The 20,495-nt window shown below is 33.1% G+C and overlaps 1 protein-coding gene across 1 annotated transcript; it reads right to left on the bottom strand.

The window, feature by feature from the left end:
* Positions 1-17,564: 17,564 nt before the first annotated feature.
* LOC145005225 (early nodulin-like protein 13) lies at positions 17,565-18,703 on the bottom strand. Its single transcript, XM_078964288.1, has 2 exons — positions 18,373-18,703; positions 17,565-18,277 (listed from the first exon to the last, which is right to left on the bottom strand). Exons 1-2 carry the CDS (start codon positions 18,545-18,547, stop codon positions 17,673-17,675), a joined length of 780 nt encoding a protein of 259 aa, XP_078820414.1. The 5' UTR covers positions 18,548-18,703; the 3' UTR covers positions 17,565-17,672.
* Positions 18,704-20,495: the final 1,792 nt, after the last annotated feature.

Genomic DNA, 20,495 nt, shown 5'->3' with positions numbered 1-20,495 from the left:
CATTGCGTGTATTATTGGTTTATTTCCATTTGTATACGTATGTATATTTAAGGCTTTTACAACCATTTCTTGCTAATTATAATCTATTTTCATTTGTCATGAATTTGTTATATAACTTGTATACTACGTCTATATAAATTTAAACTCTTACGTTAGGATTGTAAAATTTATTAATGTGTTAAACCCCGGTCTCTTAACTTAAAAATTGATATATATCTAATATATATTTATGAAATTTTAATCTACACATATAATTGATTGATATATATCACATATTCGTGTGTCTATATATATATATATATATATATATATATATATATATATATATATATATATATATATATATATATATATATATATATATAGTGTTATGTAACTTTAATTATATGACATATATGCATTGTGTTTACATGATTAATTAGGATCTTGCAAAGTCGCATAGTCACCAAAAATGTATATGCATATATAGTGGTCTTGTCATTATACAACTTATAAACATTTTGCACAATAATAACTACAATATATATATATATATATATATATATATATATATATATATATATATATATATATATATATATATATATATATATATATATACACACACTCATCGTGAGGTGTACGTCAATTCTCGTGTCCTCGCACTGATTATATAAAATTTCTAAAAGTTCATGCTTAAGGTTCAGGTCTTGGTGATTCCCAAAAGTGCAGACGAATTTGAATTATGTTATACTGGTCTCCGTGAAATGATCTTTAAATTTTCGTGTTTAATAAGCTAAAAACGTCTGATTTTTTACTTTTATAAATATTTTTACTAAAATACTCTAAGTATGAAATTAAATAATAGACAATGAATTGAGTCCAAAGATGATTTTGGAATTTCCATTTAAGGTGTGCAAGTCCCTCAACGGATAGAAATAGTTTTAGCGATTTTAAGAAAATCAGTATATACCGGTTTTGGATGTTTAAAACGGTGTATATTTTGCATACGAAGTCCGTTTTGGCCGTTTTTTATATTTTTGAAAAAAGAGAAACACGTACTACGTGACTAAGGTGTTTGTATTTCTCAAAAGTGTTTAACATGAAATTTAAGTTTTTCAGATGCATTAACTAAGGTTGCAGTTTAAGCTGTTTGTTCCGTTGGTAAATTTACACATTCGGAAGTAAGATACCATCTGGTATCTTATAGTAGTTGAAATAACTCATTTGTTTTACATTAGATGCACTAAAACTCAATGACTCAATCCACCAAGAAACTTACTGTGAACTTGACCGTTCATAGTCTTTGACTTAAATTTCGGTATGTCACACACTAAGCTTTATGCTTACAATTGCGGATTAAACATTTTGCAGTTCATTCCTAAGAAGAGACCAACAGGACTATATACACGCATCGAAGACTTAATTTTCCACAGTTTTGTAAACTTAACTCTGATATTGTATGGTTTTAATCAAATGAATGTTATTAGATGGTTTTGAAACAAAGGTTTTAATTGGTTATTTTATTTTAATTTTGAAAAATCTCTTTATAATTTTTGGGACGTTACATTTCCTAATGTCACCAATACATTCCTTTAGCCTTATCAAGACTTATGACCAAAATGCAAAACTTTGTGCCATGTCCAAATCCCCCGAACAAAACGATATAAGTAGGGATAATGACTTTGTCAAAGGCAACCACTATGAACATTAATTGTATGTGGTGCCCTTTAAATGTATATTACATTTGAAAGTCATTAGCAACATGAACTCAAAAATATATGAATCTTTTTTTGCAACATCAATTGTAACAAAGTTAATAACTACTATGGAAATTATGACAATGTGGTGGCTTCTATGGGATTTAGAAATTTCTAACTTTTTAATGGTCTAAATACTAGAAGGAATTCTTGAATCGACAGATTGGTTGACTATTCTTACAACTGGTTTGTAAACAGAAATAAGAAGTTCGGACTTAATAGAAGGGCTTGGTTATTATACCATATTTTATCGATTCTTATGTAATTCTTTGTCAACAATGTGCTAACGAGTAATCATTAAAATCCAGTTGTTATAAAAAACTGGAAATAAACATTTGATATATTACAAAAGTATTTTACCATAAATCCAAAAACCACAAAACCGAACTCAAAATGGTCTCTCACAAGTTTCTTGATGTTGGTAAAAGTTCCTGGTTTAGTTTTTTCAAAATTATGAAAGTAAATAGAAAGTTTGGCAAAGCTTTCTTTGTACACTCGATCTCATGAACTCATTTGCAAATATTGGAAAATGAAATTCCGAATTTTTGGTTGTAAGTGAATGAAAAGATGGAAAAAAAAAGAATGTAGTGCAATGATTGTAGAATCTACGTCTGGAATATGTGTTTGAAATATACAATATTAGTCTGAAATGTACGATGTCAATTCGTAATGTGTGTTATCGAAACCCGAAATACATTTATGTCAAATCTCAGCTACCACTCACCAACTCCGAAACAACCTTGACCATTCCAAAACGGGGCATTCAAGAAAGTATCATTTTTCAAAACCGAAAAAGATGTATTTTTGTTAATAAGATCGTTTTATTTTAATTAATGTCTTTTTATAATATGTTAGATCCATTTCTAAATTCTTTTCCAAATTTCTATGTTCACATGAATGAGACAATTTGCACCAACTTTCTGGATTAAGAAGATTCGAAAAATATCAATATGGATCCTAGCAATAAAGTATTTTGATTAGTTTATAATCTAAAAAGTAAGATATTGTAATTTTGACTCGCTTATTTAAAACTAAATATATTTGAGATACACTTTTTTAATGCCAAATAGATTACACTTTTGAGATACACACCTAAAAGCATAATCCGAAAAATTTAGGTCAAATATGAGTCAAACGGATTAAAAAACTATTCATAATTAACCTTTAGGCCATATGGTACATGGGTCATTTTTACACTTAGAGGGTGAAGTCGGACACAATCTTTATACATGAACACCGTCCCCCATAAATATGGTGTGGATTGATGTATGTTACCCTCCTTACTACCAATAGAATGTCACTTAACCAAACCATCAATTACAACGTAAAAAAAAGAAAAAAAAAAAACTTTCTAAAGTTAAACTAAATCATATAAATACGAACATTTTTATACCATTTAACACCACAAAACCATTCAAATATCTTTCTATTCTTTTTTTTTTTCTCGAAAGTATTGATCAAAATCAAAATACCTCAACCACTACAATTACTCTAACAATTGCAAACACTCCAAATGATCAATATCAATGTTACATACAAATGTGTATGTTAACATCCCCAATCAAACAAGAACCTCTATTACCAACATTTTATATCAACCAAACAATTTCCAACAACAAATACTACAACAATTCAATCAACCTCACTTCCAAGCTTTTCAACAATTTCAATCTTAACAATTCAAAACACAATCATCTCAACAATTCCAAACACAACCATTTCAAGTCCCCTTATCTCAATCCCTACCTATAAACTTGGACAATGACGACGACGACCAGGTCGAAGAAACACAACCATCTAGAAGAAGACAACCAAAAGGAAAAACTAAAAAAAAGAGCAGCTTGGAACGAAGATAATGAGGAAGTTTTGGCTAAAGCTTGGATTTTTATATCGTGTGACTCGAGGATGGGCAATACGTAAACGCGAAACAGTTTTTGGGTTCGTGTTTTAGATCACTTTCATTCGCTTTTGGGAAGAAAAACGAGTTGAACGTACGATGCAATCAATGGAAAATGGTGTGAACAACGATTTCAATATTTTATCAACCGTTTGCTAGCAATACAAGATCACCAAAGGCAGTAAAGCATTCAGCCACCAAAAAGCGTGAGAAATTAGTCGAAAGGGTCCAAAATGGGTCATTAAACCAGAGACTTCGCATTCGGAATCGGCCACCGGCTCCAACAAAAGGCCAAGAACTTCTGAGTCGGATGTGGGTTTTAGTGTCGACCTCAACGAAGACTTCGATAACACCGAAGGGGAAGGTGTTGGATAAGGTGTCTAAGTCCATAACTTATTTGGTACATACTTGACCCGACCCGACATGGTCCATTTGGGTTGCATTTCATCCAAACGATTTATGGATAATTTTATGAGAATTGTATACTTACGATTTATTAATATATTATAAGTTATAATATATTAATATGAAGTCATGTTATTTAATTAGTTTTAGTCTTAAATTAATTATGAATTAATTTAGAGATTAAAAAGAAGACTGATTAAATTATGGGCTATTATATTTTATATAGTGTGGGCTAATACTCATTTGTTAATGGGCTAAGCTCATATGGAAGTCCATGGATGATCCATGGAGCTTTTAACCCATGGATCTTTGGAAAGGAAAAGACATGGGTTATTAGGGTTTCACCCTAACCATGCACACTATATAAAGAAGCATATGATGCAAGAAATATGGCTCGAAGAGTAGACTCTAGTTGTGTGAGACTTAGTGGTGGCCGATTTCATAAGAAAGTATATTACTCTCTCAAAGTTATCCAAGTGTTTGTGGTGATTTGTGATTTCCATTTGAGGCATTCACACTATTGGTGCTTGGCTCTCAAACTCCATAGGAATCAAACTCATCATAAGGTATGTAATCTCATCTAATTCTTTTATGTACTTTAAAAGTACCCCATGCCATGTTAGATAGGTTATGAACCTTGGAAAATTATTATTTTGCATGTATTTAGACAAACATAGATCAAAGGTTTATTAGGGTTGCATGCACACTTAGGAAGTGTTAGATTGCTCAAAACCCAACAGTGGTATCAGAGCCTATGCTTGCTTGTTTGATACTTGATGCAAAATAGTGAAAAAAGTCAAAATTTTGCTGTCTACATGATGGACTCGCCGAGTCCATGGGGGGACTCGCCGAGTCCAAGGCAAAATTCATCCTACTCGCTGATTAGGTTTGTGCACTCGACGAGTAGAAGGTTTAGAATGCAGATTTTCGACTTTTGCTGTTGGAAATGGACTAGAAACTTTACCCTAAACTGTTTTGATATTTTAAAACTTATTTTAGTTGGTGTAATGGTTGTTCTAATCCATTTACAATAGCATATATCAAAATTTCATGCTTTGTATGTGTTTATATAATTCTTGAAACTTTGATAATCATGTTCATGTTCTTATGAATTTAGAAGATGATAGGAATTATTTGTTGAATTGTTTAGGATTAATTCTTGATCATTTATGTGTTTTAGTGGAGTCCATAATTTTTCCTCAAGTTATGGATATCCAAAGGTCACTTTTCTTTAACACACATTAAAAACACATAAGTTACATAAAATGAAGAGTCTTCATTTTATGAACCTTTAATTCATAAGTTATGAAATGAAAAGTTTTGAAGAGTTACAAAACTTGCCCTCAAGTTTTGGAATTTGGAAAAGTTTTACACATTTTAATAAACTTTAATTCCAACACTTAGAATTTTAAAAGTTAAAATTCAACACTTATACTATTTATAACATTAATGGTTAATTATATATATATATATATATATATATATATATATATATATATATATATATATATACACACACATATGTATGTATGTATAAGAACAAGTCGTTTTACCGTTAGTAGGTCTCATTCACGAAGCCGATCTATAAGGTGGGTATAAGGTTGTTGCCTATAAAATGGCGACTTAATGGGTGTCCACTCTCACCCACCGCTTGCTTGATCGGTGGAGGGTCGTTAGCCGAACGGGTAGGACAATGACTTTAACTTCTCATTAAAAGTATAATGATTATTATAAAGTAACTAAATATTTTTTATTTAATTCCCAATCTTAGTTACTTTAGGAAAAATGTGAATTTGGTGCTAGCCCATGGAATTCACACTTTGTACCTTACCAAGTCGTTGGTGGAGCGTGTGTGGTTAACCGGCACACTAACTTGGACTAGTAAGGATCACGAAGGGTGACTTAATGTTTGTCATAGATCAATGGAGCGTGTGTGGTTAACCGGCACATTGATTAGGTGATAATATTAAGGGTACCAAGTGAATTGGTATGGTTATTCACACCTTCTTTTGTGATCCTCGGCATCCCAGTCACAAAATTTGAGCGGGCACACTCGAGATTGAAACATGCCATTGAAAAGTTCAATGAATCTCAAAAGATCGAGGAATTTCAAATCCAATTAAAACGTAATAAACTATTTCGTTTTTCATGGTGGAAATTGGTGAATCGTCATTCGCCTACCTTCAAATATTTTATAGTTTGGATTACGGCATCCCTCTTCCAAATTATAAAATATTGTGTTGGGTCCTAGCCTTAATATTTCATATTGGGTGTTATATTAAGGATTTTGAATCAACTAACTTGATTTTCTCCCATTATAGATGTCTGGTTCAGACAACTATGATCTTCCCAAATCTCTTGAAGATGGTGTCCCTCAACATCATGCTTCACTTCCTCCACCTCCTCCAATTATTCTCCCTCACCCACAAGTTCTTGAAAAAGTTTAAAGTCACTCAATCCCTATTGGCAAGCATAGTCTATGTGTGCTCACATATTGGAGATAAAGTCACATATTGACAAGCCGGGAGAGTTGGGTGTCAAAGTCTCGTGAAGGTTGGATGTTCAATCACTTTCTTAGTAACATAGTGAGTCCCTTTGGGACTACTATGAGACAGACTATGATACGAGCCTTAATGATCTTATCTATTTGCTCAGTGCTGCAGATTCAGCAATGATTTGGAACACTAGTAAAGAAAATTTTGATCAACTTCCCAAACCTTAAATGGACATTGGCAATGGTAGCATTGGATATCTAGAAAAGTATTTCTCTTCCCATAGGAAAGGGATCGGCCATAGTCAACTCGGTTGACCAAATGGTAAAGAGAAAGGCTAAGTCTGAGATAGTCTCATGTGCCATTACCAAAGGGTCTATATGTTTTATTGACAAAGGGAGGGACACTGATTGCGAAGCTACCATATTTACCTGAAAGATCATAAGATTAATCAAGTCAAAAAGTTTGACTCTACTTCAGTTAAAGTCCACTGACTAACTCTATTAAGTTCCTATTTGGAGATTCTTATTACATAATGTGAATGGGTCACATGTTGATGTTTTTAAGAATCAAAAGAAAAGATAGGAAGCTTAAAGTAAGTATATGTTGATTCTGATTGCGAAGGTGGGTTTCGATCGCATGGTTCGGTAATAAGAATTTTGAGCTGTTGCTTAAGAGTTATAATATATTGCTTATGAATAGATAACAACAAGGTTTTCATGTGGATTGTAAGGATAAGTTTTCCCACAAAGTTTTAAAATAAAACAAAAAAAGGGTTTTAATTTTATTTATTTTAAAAATATCCTTACAATGGCATCTGTGGAAAATTGTTACTTATATGTTTCCAGTAATAGCAATATTGGAAAGTGGATTTGATTCTTTCATTTGTGATACTATCTGAATTTACCAAATGAAGAAAGTTTTTCATCACCCAAGTTTCAATTGGACAGAAACTTGGAATCATACAAGTTGTATTGTATGATGAATGAGAATTTTCATCTTTGAAAATTAAGACTAATTCTTTGATCACATGTATATGTGAGTCAATTGAAGGACTAAGGAATTAGGTACACTGGGTGTGCGCTGGTCAAGGTTGTCACACCCCGAAACCGAAGGCGGAAACGTCCCGGGGCGGAGGTGACTTCATGTGAATATCATAACCAATGTACACAGTAAGCGAAGTAAAACACAAAACATTACATTACATAGATTTCATTACATCAGTTGAAAAGTAAAGTAGTACAAGTTTCATAGATACATAGTTTAAACAAAAGAAAGACGTGACTTCCATTCGCTCTGTCTTCTGCAAAAGGACGCTGGGTACCTGTCTAAGTAGAACCTGAGAATACAAGCATTTTAAAAATCAACATAAAGCTGGTGAGTTCATAAGCGGTTTGTTTTTATGAAAATGCACGAGTTCCTTTGGTTTCCTAAAAAAGCGGTTATCCAAGAAAATCCCATATTTTCTTAAAAGTAAAGTTTACCAATTCCAAATTGTAATGTAAAAGATGTACACTGAAATCATAATTGTTCTTGTGAATTGTAAAGTTTAGTTATCTAACTTGTTACACTTTTGTGGTTACGTACTACTGTTACTCAGGAAAATCCTATATTTTCCTACATGTGTGTGTGTGATCTGTTACAAATTCTGTGTGTGTGCGAACTATTACCGATTCCGATTATGTTCAATGTTATCCCTAGGAAAACCCCATGTTTTCCTAAATGTGTGTGTGTGAAATGTTACCGATTCTATGTGTGCGACCTATTACCGATTCCGATTATGTTCAATGATATCCCTAGGAAAACCCCATGTTTTCCTGAATATGTGTGTGAAGTCTCCTGAAAGTCCGATTATCCTTAAATGTACATTAGTTTTATTACGTACATAAAACTAATAAATAAGTGTAAAGTGTTAATAATCTTGATTGAGAGTCCTTAACCATACTTCAGACTAGATATGACTCGGGTCGTGGCCAGTATCCTTTCTATGACTTTCGTCACCCTTGAACCTTTCGGTTCGGCTATAGCTAGCAGCCACGTGCGAGATTGTCAGTCCCGTATAGATCTATACACTCAAGCCACGCTCTCCTACGTTCGGAGATTCTGGTTACAGGGGTAGTCCTCCACTCTCTCGAGCCAAGGAAGTGTTACAGAGGACGTGTCTCCAATCTTTAAGATTTCCCTTTACTTCTCGTGCCTAGGGAAGTAGTATCTATGACTATCTAAGTTCTAATGGACCATGTCCTTTACACTCGAGCCTAGGTGTTTTATTAAGGACATTACAATGTTTTATGTATTCTAAAGGTGTCTGTCCTTTACACTCGAGCCTAGGTGTGTTATTAAGGACATTACGATTGATTTATGTTTTCTAATGGTGTCTGTCTTTTATACTCGTGCCTAGGGTATTTTATTACAGACTTTACATATGATTTATAATCTCAATCAATATAAGTGTGAACAATCAATTGTAAAGTATACAACATAACAGTATATAATAAGAACTGAAAATCGGTTTGAACAAACAACTCTGCAAGTTAAAACAGTTTGTTAGTAAGTTTTCAATTCTTAAAAGTGAGAGAATTATGAAACCATTTAAAATGAAATAATGAATTTAAGTACAAGATATCCTTGTACTTTTGCTTGTATTCCCCCCCTGAAAACATTTAAAAATCATTGAAAAAGGGTAGGGGTATGAACTCACCAGATGGGGAAAGGTGTCGACTAGGATGCTAAACGTCGGATTGAGGCTTGAAAATGTGCGAGGCTCCTATGTAATATGAAATGATACACAAATGTATCTAATTAGACTTTAAATCACTAATTATATAAGCTTATACGCTCCAAGATGCAAAAACACTTTAATTAAGTGTTAGAAGTGGTTCGAGTAGCATCTAAGGGTGTGTAGGGCCTAGATAAAGAGTTTACTCTTCAAAAATAAGCCCTTAGGGGAGTTTACGGTCCTATGACCATATTACCATGAGTTTACGGTCGTAAACTCATGGATGGTGTGTTCTTGGATGCTAAATGGTCTTACAATGCACAAAGGAAAGTTCTAGGGCTGATTCTATGGCTTAGGAAGTGATTTGGACTTGAAAGGGCCTTGGAAAAGGAGTTTACGGTTTATGAAGATGCTCTTGGGGAGTTTACTACCTTAAACACATGAGTTTACTACCTTAAACTCATGTTTATCCATGAATCATGCGTTTTTGTGGTTGAAGGTTAAGCATACAAGGTTCTAGGTTCAATTCCAAGCCATACAAGGTGTTAAAGGCACTTTAACACCCATTTGAAAAGTTTATAGTCCAAGAAGATGGGTTTATGGTCCAAAGAGATGAGTTTACGGTCTAATAATGTTATTGGACCGTAAAATCAAGTTTGATCCATTCACATATGTTTTGGTGCATCACATGAAGGATTATAAGGTTCTACACTCTCATGGAAGCATTTGGAAGTGTTTAGGGGCATTTTGACACTTTAAAAGGAGTTTATGGTCCACGAATGTGGTTTTGCGGTCCTAGCATGTTCTTGGACCGTAAACTCATGTCCAATACTCAAATGGTATGAATTTGGGGTCCTAAGTTCATGCATGCACGTTTCTAAGCCATATCTAAGCACTAGAATGGGTTTGGAGGGGTTTTAGGGCTTCAAAACCCTCTCAAGGGGTGTTCACGGTTTTGGGAGGGTCCCTAGACTGTAAACACTTGTTCTTGGGTGCTTTTGGAAGTTTCAAACATGAATTTTCATGTCAAACAACAAGCTAGGATTAAGTACTTACCAAATTGAAGCTTGAAATGGGGTTTTTGGATGAATTTCAAGTTCTAGAGAGAGAGTAGTGAGAGAAAGTGTTTAGAGAGAGAGAAAAAGCTTCAAAATGATGTCACTCACTCCCTTATATAGGGGTTGAGTTTATGGCCCGGTGGAATTCTACCCGATACTGCCGTTAGACGGTGCTTTTGGTCGTACCCGATAAATTGCCGTAATCACAACTTAAATGAAACTAATAATTTTTCCAAATAAATATGGAAAACATTTTAATGTTTTTAACGCATCCCGACACTTATGAAAAATAATTATAAGTCGCGATTAATTTAATTTAACTCTAAGGTTAACGGAAAAATTTGAATACGAACGGTTTTATTTACCGGGAACGGTTTATTGTGACGGAATAAACTACGGGTTGTCACAAAGGTCCACCACAAAGATTGATTTGTCATGATTTACTAAAGATTAGTAAATATGATTATACTTATAAGGTTAAGTATAATTCTGTAACATTGGAAATGATACAATGTATGACAAAACAAATGAGAAGAATCAAATTAGGCAGAAAGATAAAAGTTTTTCAAATCTGAAAGGATGCGAGAGTGCTTTAGTATCATATTTCATGATCATCTTAATGATTATGAAACCATATCACAAATTCATACTCTAAGGACGTCTTAGTGCATTGTTATGGCTAAGAAGAGAGATCATGAATTGTTGGATTGGTTAAAATCAAGAAGATGAGTCATACTTCGTTCCAAAACAATTCTTAGAGTCATACTCCAAGATTGTAACCTTGAGTGACATAAAGGAAGATTTATTAACACTAGTCAAATGTAAGAGTAAAATGTTTTCTACTCTTGAACATTTGAGATTGGTAAGTTATGATGTCTTGGATGAGACAAAGACCAACTAAGACCAATTGTGTGACGTGTTAGTCTTGATAAGAATTCGCACTATCCCTTGAATATTTGTTTTGTCAAGGAATGGTTCTTGACTGGGGAAACTTATATGTCAAGGGGACCGTGGGAGCCTTAAAGATCCTGAAAAAGTTTCAAGGTTTAATCAAGAGTAAAACCTGTAATTTATCACTAGCACACGACTTAAGGTTTGCAACCTATCGTGTTGACATAATTCTTATTTCTGTACCTACTTCAAATAAGTTGAATTTGCATGTGAGTTATCAGAGTTCAACTTGGAAGCATTGGTGGGCCTTGTGCTACCAAGGTGACAAGAAACTAATATTGAACAAGTTTAATCCATGTAAGGCTGAATTTGTCACTAACCTTATCTTGTGATTTTGGTTTTGACAAATTCACATGGATAGGAACTCATACACTATAAAATCTAAGTGTAATAAGGTTTCTCTCTGATTCATGAAAATGATGGTGAGGAAAAGCTTTCGCTAAGTAGATTTTACGTAGATATCAATTGTGTTATTTGCATTTTCAAAAGTCGTTAGTGGAGCGCATGTGGTTCACCGGCACACTAACATGGACTTGTGAGAAATGGCAACGGTCTAAACAATCATGACTATGATTACGGTATCCCTTTTCATAGTTCTGAAAATTGTTTAGACACACATGTGAGCTATCTAAGAAAGGGTGTATGAATCTAAATTTTAGTAGTCCAACTGATTTCTGAATACATGTCAAAGCTAGTGGGAGCATAAGTGTTATGCTAATAATCATCATGCTAGTGGGAGCATGATAATTATGATTACTATTATTGCAAGCTAGCAATGTTAATTATAGAAAAACGAAAGTTTCAATTCGTGAAGTTGCAGGGGTTGAAAAGTTGTTTTGCTATAATTAAGGGAGAGGAAATTATACTTCATTTCAATTCTAAAGCTTAGATTGAGATTTTGATCATCTTTAGTCAAGAATATATATATATATATATATATATATATATATATATATATATATATATATATATATATATGTATATATGAATTTTGTGTTGGAATGGTTCAACTTGAAGAAATTCTATATATATTGCGTTTTCAAAATTCGATTATGATTACAGCATCCCTTTTCATAGTTAAATTTTGAAAACATGGCAAATAAAAAATATTGTAGCAAAAGACTGGTCTAGTATCAAGTCTTTATGTCAAACATCATGAATCGTGTCCTATATGCTTCGGATATAGGATCGATTGCATGCGCTATAATATTCATCTTTTCTAAATTTTCCAAATGCTTAAGGCATTGAGAAGGGAAAAGTCTAGAACTGGAAATGACTAAAGTGATTAAGCAATTGTCTAGGACAATCTGAGGTTCGCCAAAGATTGGTTGCTCAGGGAAAGTTGGAAGTATGATGTAAGTTGTCAGAAAGGACCGTATTGACATGTTCTGAAAAGAAGTAACTCTTGTTCGGAAGTGATAGTCAAAATGGGACTATGGAAATGTCTCCATAGGTGGAAGTTATTCAATCTATGTAAGATTAGAAAACCTTAATGCAAGAAGGATGCTCAAAGCAATGTACTTTGAATATGAGACTTCCGTTCCATAGAAGTTGACCTTCTTTGGAATACTTTGTAATGACTGGTGATAAGATTTTGGTGACTTTGTGAATAATCATTACAAGAGGAACATTGCATAAAAGTTTAAAATCTAACAGACTTTTTGGTAAATGATAGGAATCGGGAATTCTCACATTTACAATAAGGATTTGGGATTGTGAAATAAGTATCATTGGAATCATGTTCAATTGATCTACATCACAATGTAAGGATCATAGACAAACATAGTGTGCATACTTGGAGTATGGCATAACTATTGTTTAGAAAAACAAAGTGTACATGCTAGGAGCATGGGACGACTGTTGTTTTTATTCAAGTCTTAAGTTGATTGTTTGAAACATTATACAATGAATAATGTTATGGTGATAAATAAAAGGTGGTTCTATTTATATTCAAAAGGGTTCTGAGACCATATTGGATTCAATTATTATTGTGTTTCACTTTGCATGTTTTGACTTCCAAAATAGCTAGGTTATTCTTTCCGAATGACTAAGTTATTTAAACACTCCACAGTCGTTCATATGTTGGAAGTAGGTATGAATCAAGACTGTCATGAATCGAGTTTGTAGATGGCTAAATGGGTTTAGTCATAGCAATGGTTGCTACAACATTCATGAGTGCTCATAAGTTATGAGTATTGGAATAAACCCACGCTCACTTGTATCACTTCATGGAATTTATCTCGAGTGATCGTGAGACGGTAATATCATATAAATCTTCAAACCTAGAGATATGAGTTGTTACCTATGAGTTGGTTGTGCGATGATTGCACGTACACGCATCAGTAACTTGATGTTATAAAACGTGCCTTTGTGTACAATTCAATAAGTAGTATAACAAGCATATGAGTCGAAGTTTATCTGCTCCTTCTAGAAATAGAAGCGATATCTGGGCCCCTCGATGATTTTGTTGTGACCTATGTATCAGCCGGTTAGAACTAAATTGATGTGTTCGATTAAGTTCTTTGTCAAACAAATCAAAAATCGGGAAACAAACTGCTGGACAATAAGTACGACGTTGTTCCATGTAATTGTCCCGCTGATATCATGAGAACAGAGGATTATAGGATCACTTATCTAAAATGGCGCTTCATAGTTCACCAGAGTTTTCGAGAGCTACGATTGTTGGTTGGTTCCTGAAGTAACATTAGAGATGCACAAAACCCGAATCCGATCCGATCCGAATCCGAATCCGATCCGATTTCTCTTACGTCATCAAAAATCCGATTTGGTCAAAATCCGATCCGGTTCCAACCAAAATCCGAATCCGATTCTAATCCGATTTGAAACCGGTTAAAACCGATTTTAGTGGGTTTTAATCGGATTTTGGGGCAGATTTGGATCCGGTTTTTAGCGAATCCGGTTTACGATCCGGTATCAAATCCGATTTGGAATATAGGATTAGGATCCGATTGAAAATCCGGTTTTAAATTCGATCCGATCCGGTTTGGTCAAAACCGGTTTTGACCCAATTCGGTTTCTGATTGGATCCGGTTTTGAATAGTGAAACCGGTTTTTGTGTGCATTTCTAAGTAACATACACAAATATAGTTATTAGACTTATCCAAGTGGGAGTCTGTTGGATAAGGTGTCTAAGTCCATAACTTATTTGGTACATACTTGACCCGACCCGGCATGGTCCATTTGGGTTGCATTTCATCCAAACGATTTATGGATAATTTTATGAGAATTGTATACTTACGATTTATTAATATATTATAAGTTATAATATATTAATATGAAGTCATGTTATTTAATTAGTTTTAGTCTTAAATTAATTATGAATTAATTTAGAGATTAAAAAGAAGACTGATTAAATTATGGGCTATTATATTTTATATAGTGTGGGCTAATACTCATTTGTTAATGGGCTAAGCTAATATGGAAGTCCATGGATGATCCATGGAGCTTTTAACCCATGGATCCTTGGAAAGGAAAAGACATGGGTTATTAGGGTTTCACCCTAACCATGCACACTATATAAAGAAGCATATGATGCAAGAAATATGGCTCGAAGAGTAGACTCTAGTTATGTGAGACTTAGTGGTGGCCGATTTCATAAGAAAGTATACTACTCTCTCAAAGTTTTCCAAGTGTTTGTGGTGATTTGTGATTTCCATTTGAGGCATTCACACTATTGGTGTTTGGCTCTCAAACTCCATAGGAATCAAACTCATCATAAGGTATGTAATCTCATCTAATTCTTTTATGTATTTTAAAAGTACCCCATACCATGTTAGATAGGTTATGAACCTTTGAAAATTATTATTTTGCATGTTTTTAGACAAACATAGATCCAAGGTTTATTAGGGTTGTATGCACACTTAGGAAGTGTTAGATTGCTCAAAACCCAACAGAAGGTCCACCGGAAGTCCAACTTCGTCGACCATCAGGAAGGGACAAAGGGAAAAAACGGCGTCTTCAAGCGGAAAAGCGAGTAATGAAGATGTATTTGCAGAAAAATTTGACAATACTCTAAGTTTTTTTGCAAAAAAAAATGACTCAACGAAGGAAGCTCGTCGTCGGAAAGTAACACTTACCGATCTTCAAATCGTAAACATAAAGCCGCGACTGGATATTAACCCAAAAAATTTAGTTGCGTTTCTGAAAATCCAAAAACATGTTCGTGACAAGTATGTAAATTAGGTTTTTAACGCTTTAGTTTTTATGTTTAATTTTTTTATGTCATTTAGGTTGAAATTTCTACGATTTTTATGTGTTTTTTTAGTAAGTTAGATTTGATTTTTTTTTTAAAGAAAATTTTTAATTATGTAATGTGAAATATTTATTTATGTTTATTAATTATGTTTTTTATTTAATCTATATATATATATATATATATATATATATATATATATATATATATATATATATATATATATATATATATAAAATAATAAACAATATGGAGTGATAACCATTTCCTAGGGCTAGTGGATATATAGTGAACGTATAGTGGAGGTGATATAGCGCATAAGTGACATCACTTTTCTAGTGAACATGTATTGATCACACCTCATAACCTTATAAGTATTAGAGTATATGCATACCCTTATAAGTATTAGAGTATACGATGTCACAGAGTTTTTGCCAATATGCTAATGTGGATTGGTTTGTCGGTGGCAAACATCACCCCTTGGCTAGTTTTTTTTTTTTTTTTCATTGGAAAATCTCAATGGTGAACTTTACCAATGGCAAATTGTGAATGTTTGGAGGTTGGGTTATCATTTCAACTATTGATTGGCTATTGCAAATTTAAGTTATTTTTTATTTTATTTTATTCTATTTAATATCAAAGGTAAAAAATAATAAAATCTAAAAATTTTAAAATCTTGTTTGATTGGTGATGTTAACATTTGCATGTAACATTGATAATATCAAAGGTAAAAAAAAATAAGTAAAAAATATCATCACACTTCATTCATAAGTGAATTGTGACAACAATAACAAAATCTTATGCGATGCCTATGTGTCACACTTTTACTATAAGCAAAACACCACCACACCTTTTAGTGTTGGTGAATTGCAAATAATTATTTCCGATCCCTACCTCACAACTATAAAATTTTGTAAAACCATTTTCGAGTAAGACATAGTTTTTTTCATTCCAATTAGACTTTTCTAGTTGTAGTCAAAAGACAGAAATTAATCATTAGCGATATTAAAAAGGGAAACAACATATTGACAAGAAAAATACATCATAAGTTTGAATCATAACTTTATTATGTCGGGCGTTATTTGGAATTATATAGATGAAATTGGTGTATTATGGATTGATGTCGACAATTATGTCCATAATACAAATGTTTGAGAAAAAATAATCCTGAAAAAGAATCATATAATTGAAAAAAATTAATCTTAAGACAAAGTTTAAATCATTTAAGAACAATGATACATCAATCTAACTCTAGATAATGGATGAGAAGACAACCGTTTGAATGAAGGCAATTTCGTCAAATCGACCCATGCACTAAAATTGCAAAGTGAAAGAACATTCAAAAGGGTTGTCGTGTATTTTAACCCATGCACACACATGAATTATGTATCTAATCAACGACCACCACACCTAGTGATAACATTGCATCCTCGAGAATACGGATTAGCCTGACCTCTACTATTACAATCATAATAAGACTGACCACGTTGGTTGCATGGAACATTGTTCTTCTGCATCGCGTTATAGCTGATATACCCTCTTCCAGCTAGGATTCTTCGTGCACTTTCGGATTCCATCATCATCTCTTCCCTAATGTCAATGGTGTCCCCTACAAGTCGTCGATGAGAGCCTGACAATCGGTTCAATACTGTCCATTGGGGTTGGGACGACAAGATTATAGGTTTGGATGTTGCAAAACGGGGGAAAGTGATTGCCAACATGATGATGACAACCCTAATGTGATTAGCCATATCTCAAAGAAAGATTATAGTTACAATTTTTTCTTTAGAACAACAAAAAAGAAGTGATATGGTTGTCTTGTGGTTTAGAATTACGTAACTAATGATCCCCATGAATTCCTAAAGAAATGTTCGTTATTCCTTAATTTAAGTTGTGAATATAAGCGAGTAGAAATCCACAATTTTAGGATTAATCGGATCTCTAGCCACTAATACAATATATGAATATACATATTTAAACTTTTTACAAAATGATGGATGGGCTTAGTATTTGTGTAAAAACTATATTTCAAGTGAACACTAGTTAAACAAAGCATGTTGAAATATGAGTTAAGTAAAAACAAAATACTATTACGATGAATTAAAAATTCAATTATTTTTTAACACAAATGCATACAAAATCACAAGAAAAAAAAAATTGTAATAGATTACCACTCTAAGAAAATAAATTAACACACTCTAATAAAACCACACCAACCCAACTATCATAAGGACAAATGAGACAGTCAAGGTTGTTGAAACTGGTAGTCTTGCCGACGTCGACGACGGCGACCCTTCCGGTGATCCATTCGGTGATTGTCCGTTCACGTCAGACGGATTACCTGTTGGAGAAGCTGAGATACCTCCAGTGGGGGCACCCATCGGAGTAGCTCCATATTCTGGTGGTGACGAAAAAGGGGAGGCCATCGGAGAAGTTCCAGGTTCTGGTGGTGAAGAATAAGACATAGGGGAACCTATCGGAGCAGTCGGTCCAGATGTTCCAGATTCTGGTGGTGATGAAACAGGGGTGCCTGGGGAGACCATTGGAGCAAGTGAAACTCCCGGAGGTGGAGCGGCGGAATGTGACGGATTCGTTTTAGGCGATATAACAACCACCTCTAGCTTCTGACCTTCGTTACAGTGAGATCTATTACCACTGATGAAGTAAAAAGGTCCTGAACGATTCAAGGTAAAGAAAGAGTCGCCGCCGGTGAGGGTGGTGATGGGGTTGTTCGTGTTGCAATTATCATAATCACCTTTGCTGACCTCCAATACAGAATCCGATGCAGCATCGTACTTGAAATCTGCAAATCAAGAATCAATTTTTTTTTAAAAACCCACATTGAAAAAACGAAAACCCAACTCAAGAACTTAAGAGAAAAAGGAGTTGAACACATACGGAGGTTGTCGTTAACGACAAATCTTAGTCTGCCGGAAAATTGATTGTAGCTTTCAGAAGGGTGTAAAGTCCAGCCATCTCTGCCGCCGACGGTGAAGGTGTAAGCATTGGAAAAAGAGAGTAAAGCGAAGAAGAAAGTGAAGAAAAGGTAGAGAGGTTTGTGAAAGGACGCCATGGAAATGGAAGGTGTGTGTGTATGTGTGGTTGAGAGTTGAGAGTGGATAGAGGCAAGATTAGAAAGGGCAATCGGTTGGGTGTTTATAGAAGATGTATGAGGTGATGATTACGCGGCGATTCTTAGTGAGTTAACGATTAGATTTCCATTTATTTTGATGATCGACATAAGAAAAGGGTCTCTTTTGTACTTGTGTAAGGGGCGAAAGGACTAGTCACTAAAATGACAAAAATAGAAAATTGCTATCATGTCGGCACGCTCATTGCCATATCATTTGGGAAATTTAGTGAGAGAGGATTCTATCTCTTCGACCCCTTTGCTTCCAATCTATTTTTCGATCACAATGTCGTATATGGAAATCCATCGATTTCATCTTTATTCTAATCTATTTGTAATTATATATTTATAAATGATTAGTCAATATGAAAGAAAAATGGTTCCGAATATCCATTAATCTTAAATTTAAAGATAAAAAGAATTATATATATATATATATATATATATATATATATATATATATATATATATATATATATGGGAAAAATGAATATACCCTTAACGGTATATAAGCTTAGGTACCCAAACTCACCATTGTAATTGTCCAATGTTTTTATAATTAAACTTCTAACTTGAATTACTTTAAAGATTTTTATAAATTTCATATTTATCTTCCTCTTAGATAATTATCATTTTCAACAATAATATATATAGCATAGTAAGCATTCGATAAAAAGATGTGATGTAAGAGGAAAATAATAGTGAAAATTTAAAAATATTGAATATAAATCAAGTTAATGATTGAAGTTTAACAATATTATAATGAATATATCAAACAAAACAACGTATTATTATGAATTTGGGTACCTAAGCTTATATACCCTTAAGGGTATATTCACTTTTCCGTATATATATATATATATATATATATATATATATATATATATATATATATATGTTCAGGTTCATTTGAGACCATTCTAATTTTGTGAGACCGTGAGACCAAATCTAAAAATAATTTTAAAATGCAAAATAAATGGAAAAATCCAAAAATTCTATTTTTAAATATTATTTTCGGAACTTGAATTAACTAAAAAAAAATAATAATAAATAAATAAATCCTGTTTTTTTTTTTTTTTTTTTGAAAAATACGTGAAATACTCTAAAAAGAATATTACATTGACATATTCTAAAAAATAATTTTAAAATGCAAAATAAATGAAAAAATCTAAAAATTCTTTTTTTAAATATTATTTTCGGAACTTCAATTAACTAAAAAAAATAAAAATAAAAATCCTAGTTTTTTTGAAAAATACGTGAAATATTCTAAATAGAATATTACACTGTACATATGTGACAACCGTCATATTCTGGTCAATTCAAAGTCAATTGGGTTAATATTCGCATATGGGTTCAACATATGAATTTTTGATTTCGCAAGTTTAGAGTTCAAGAACTAAACTGTGTTCGCATCTGGAATGAAAATTTTGTGAATCGCATTTGATTAATTAGGTTAAAATGTGAAGGTGATTAATGCGAAGGGATGCGAAGGGTGTAAGAATGAAGATGCGAAGTATTTCACAGTAGAATGCGAATTGGGGAAGAAAACAGAAGATTTCAAATATTGTCCCTGGAGTTTCGCATTTTTGGAAATAAATACTCAACTTCGCAAATGGGGGTCATAAAATGATGAAATTGCAGAACTTTTAAAGAGATACACACACATAGACAACCACACATATATTTAGAAAATTAAACTAAAAGATGATAAATTACAGATTATAGCATTGTTCTTTGAGAATAAATTACTAAAAATGGGATATAGACAATTATAAGACATTGTTCTTGACTTTTGAGTCCAAAGACGTATGATCCGAACTTTAATTGTGAAATCGTCCTTGATTGAGTCAATTTCCTTTATAGGAGTAATATATTCCATTGTACCTTGCAA

This window comes from Lactuca saligna, chromosome 7 (genome assembly GCF_052625555.1).
Source record: "Lactuca saligna cultivar CGN05327 chromosome 7, ASM5262555v1, whole genome shotgun sequence".
Lineage (NCBI taxonomy): Eukaryota > Viridiplantae > Streptophyta > Magnoliopsida > Asterales > Asteraceae > Lactuca > Lactuca saligna.
Note: the sequence above shows the minus strand (reverse complement) of the source record. Positions and strands in the feature narration are given on the sequence as shown.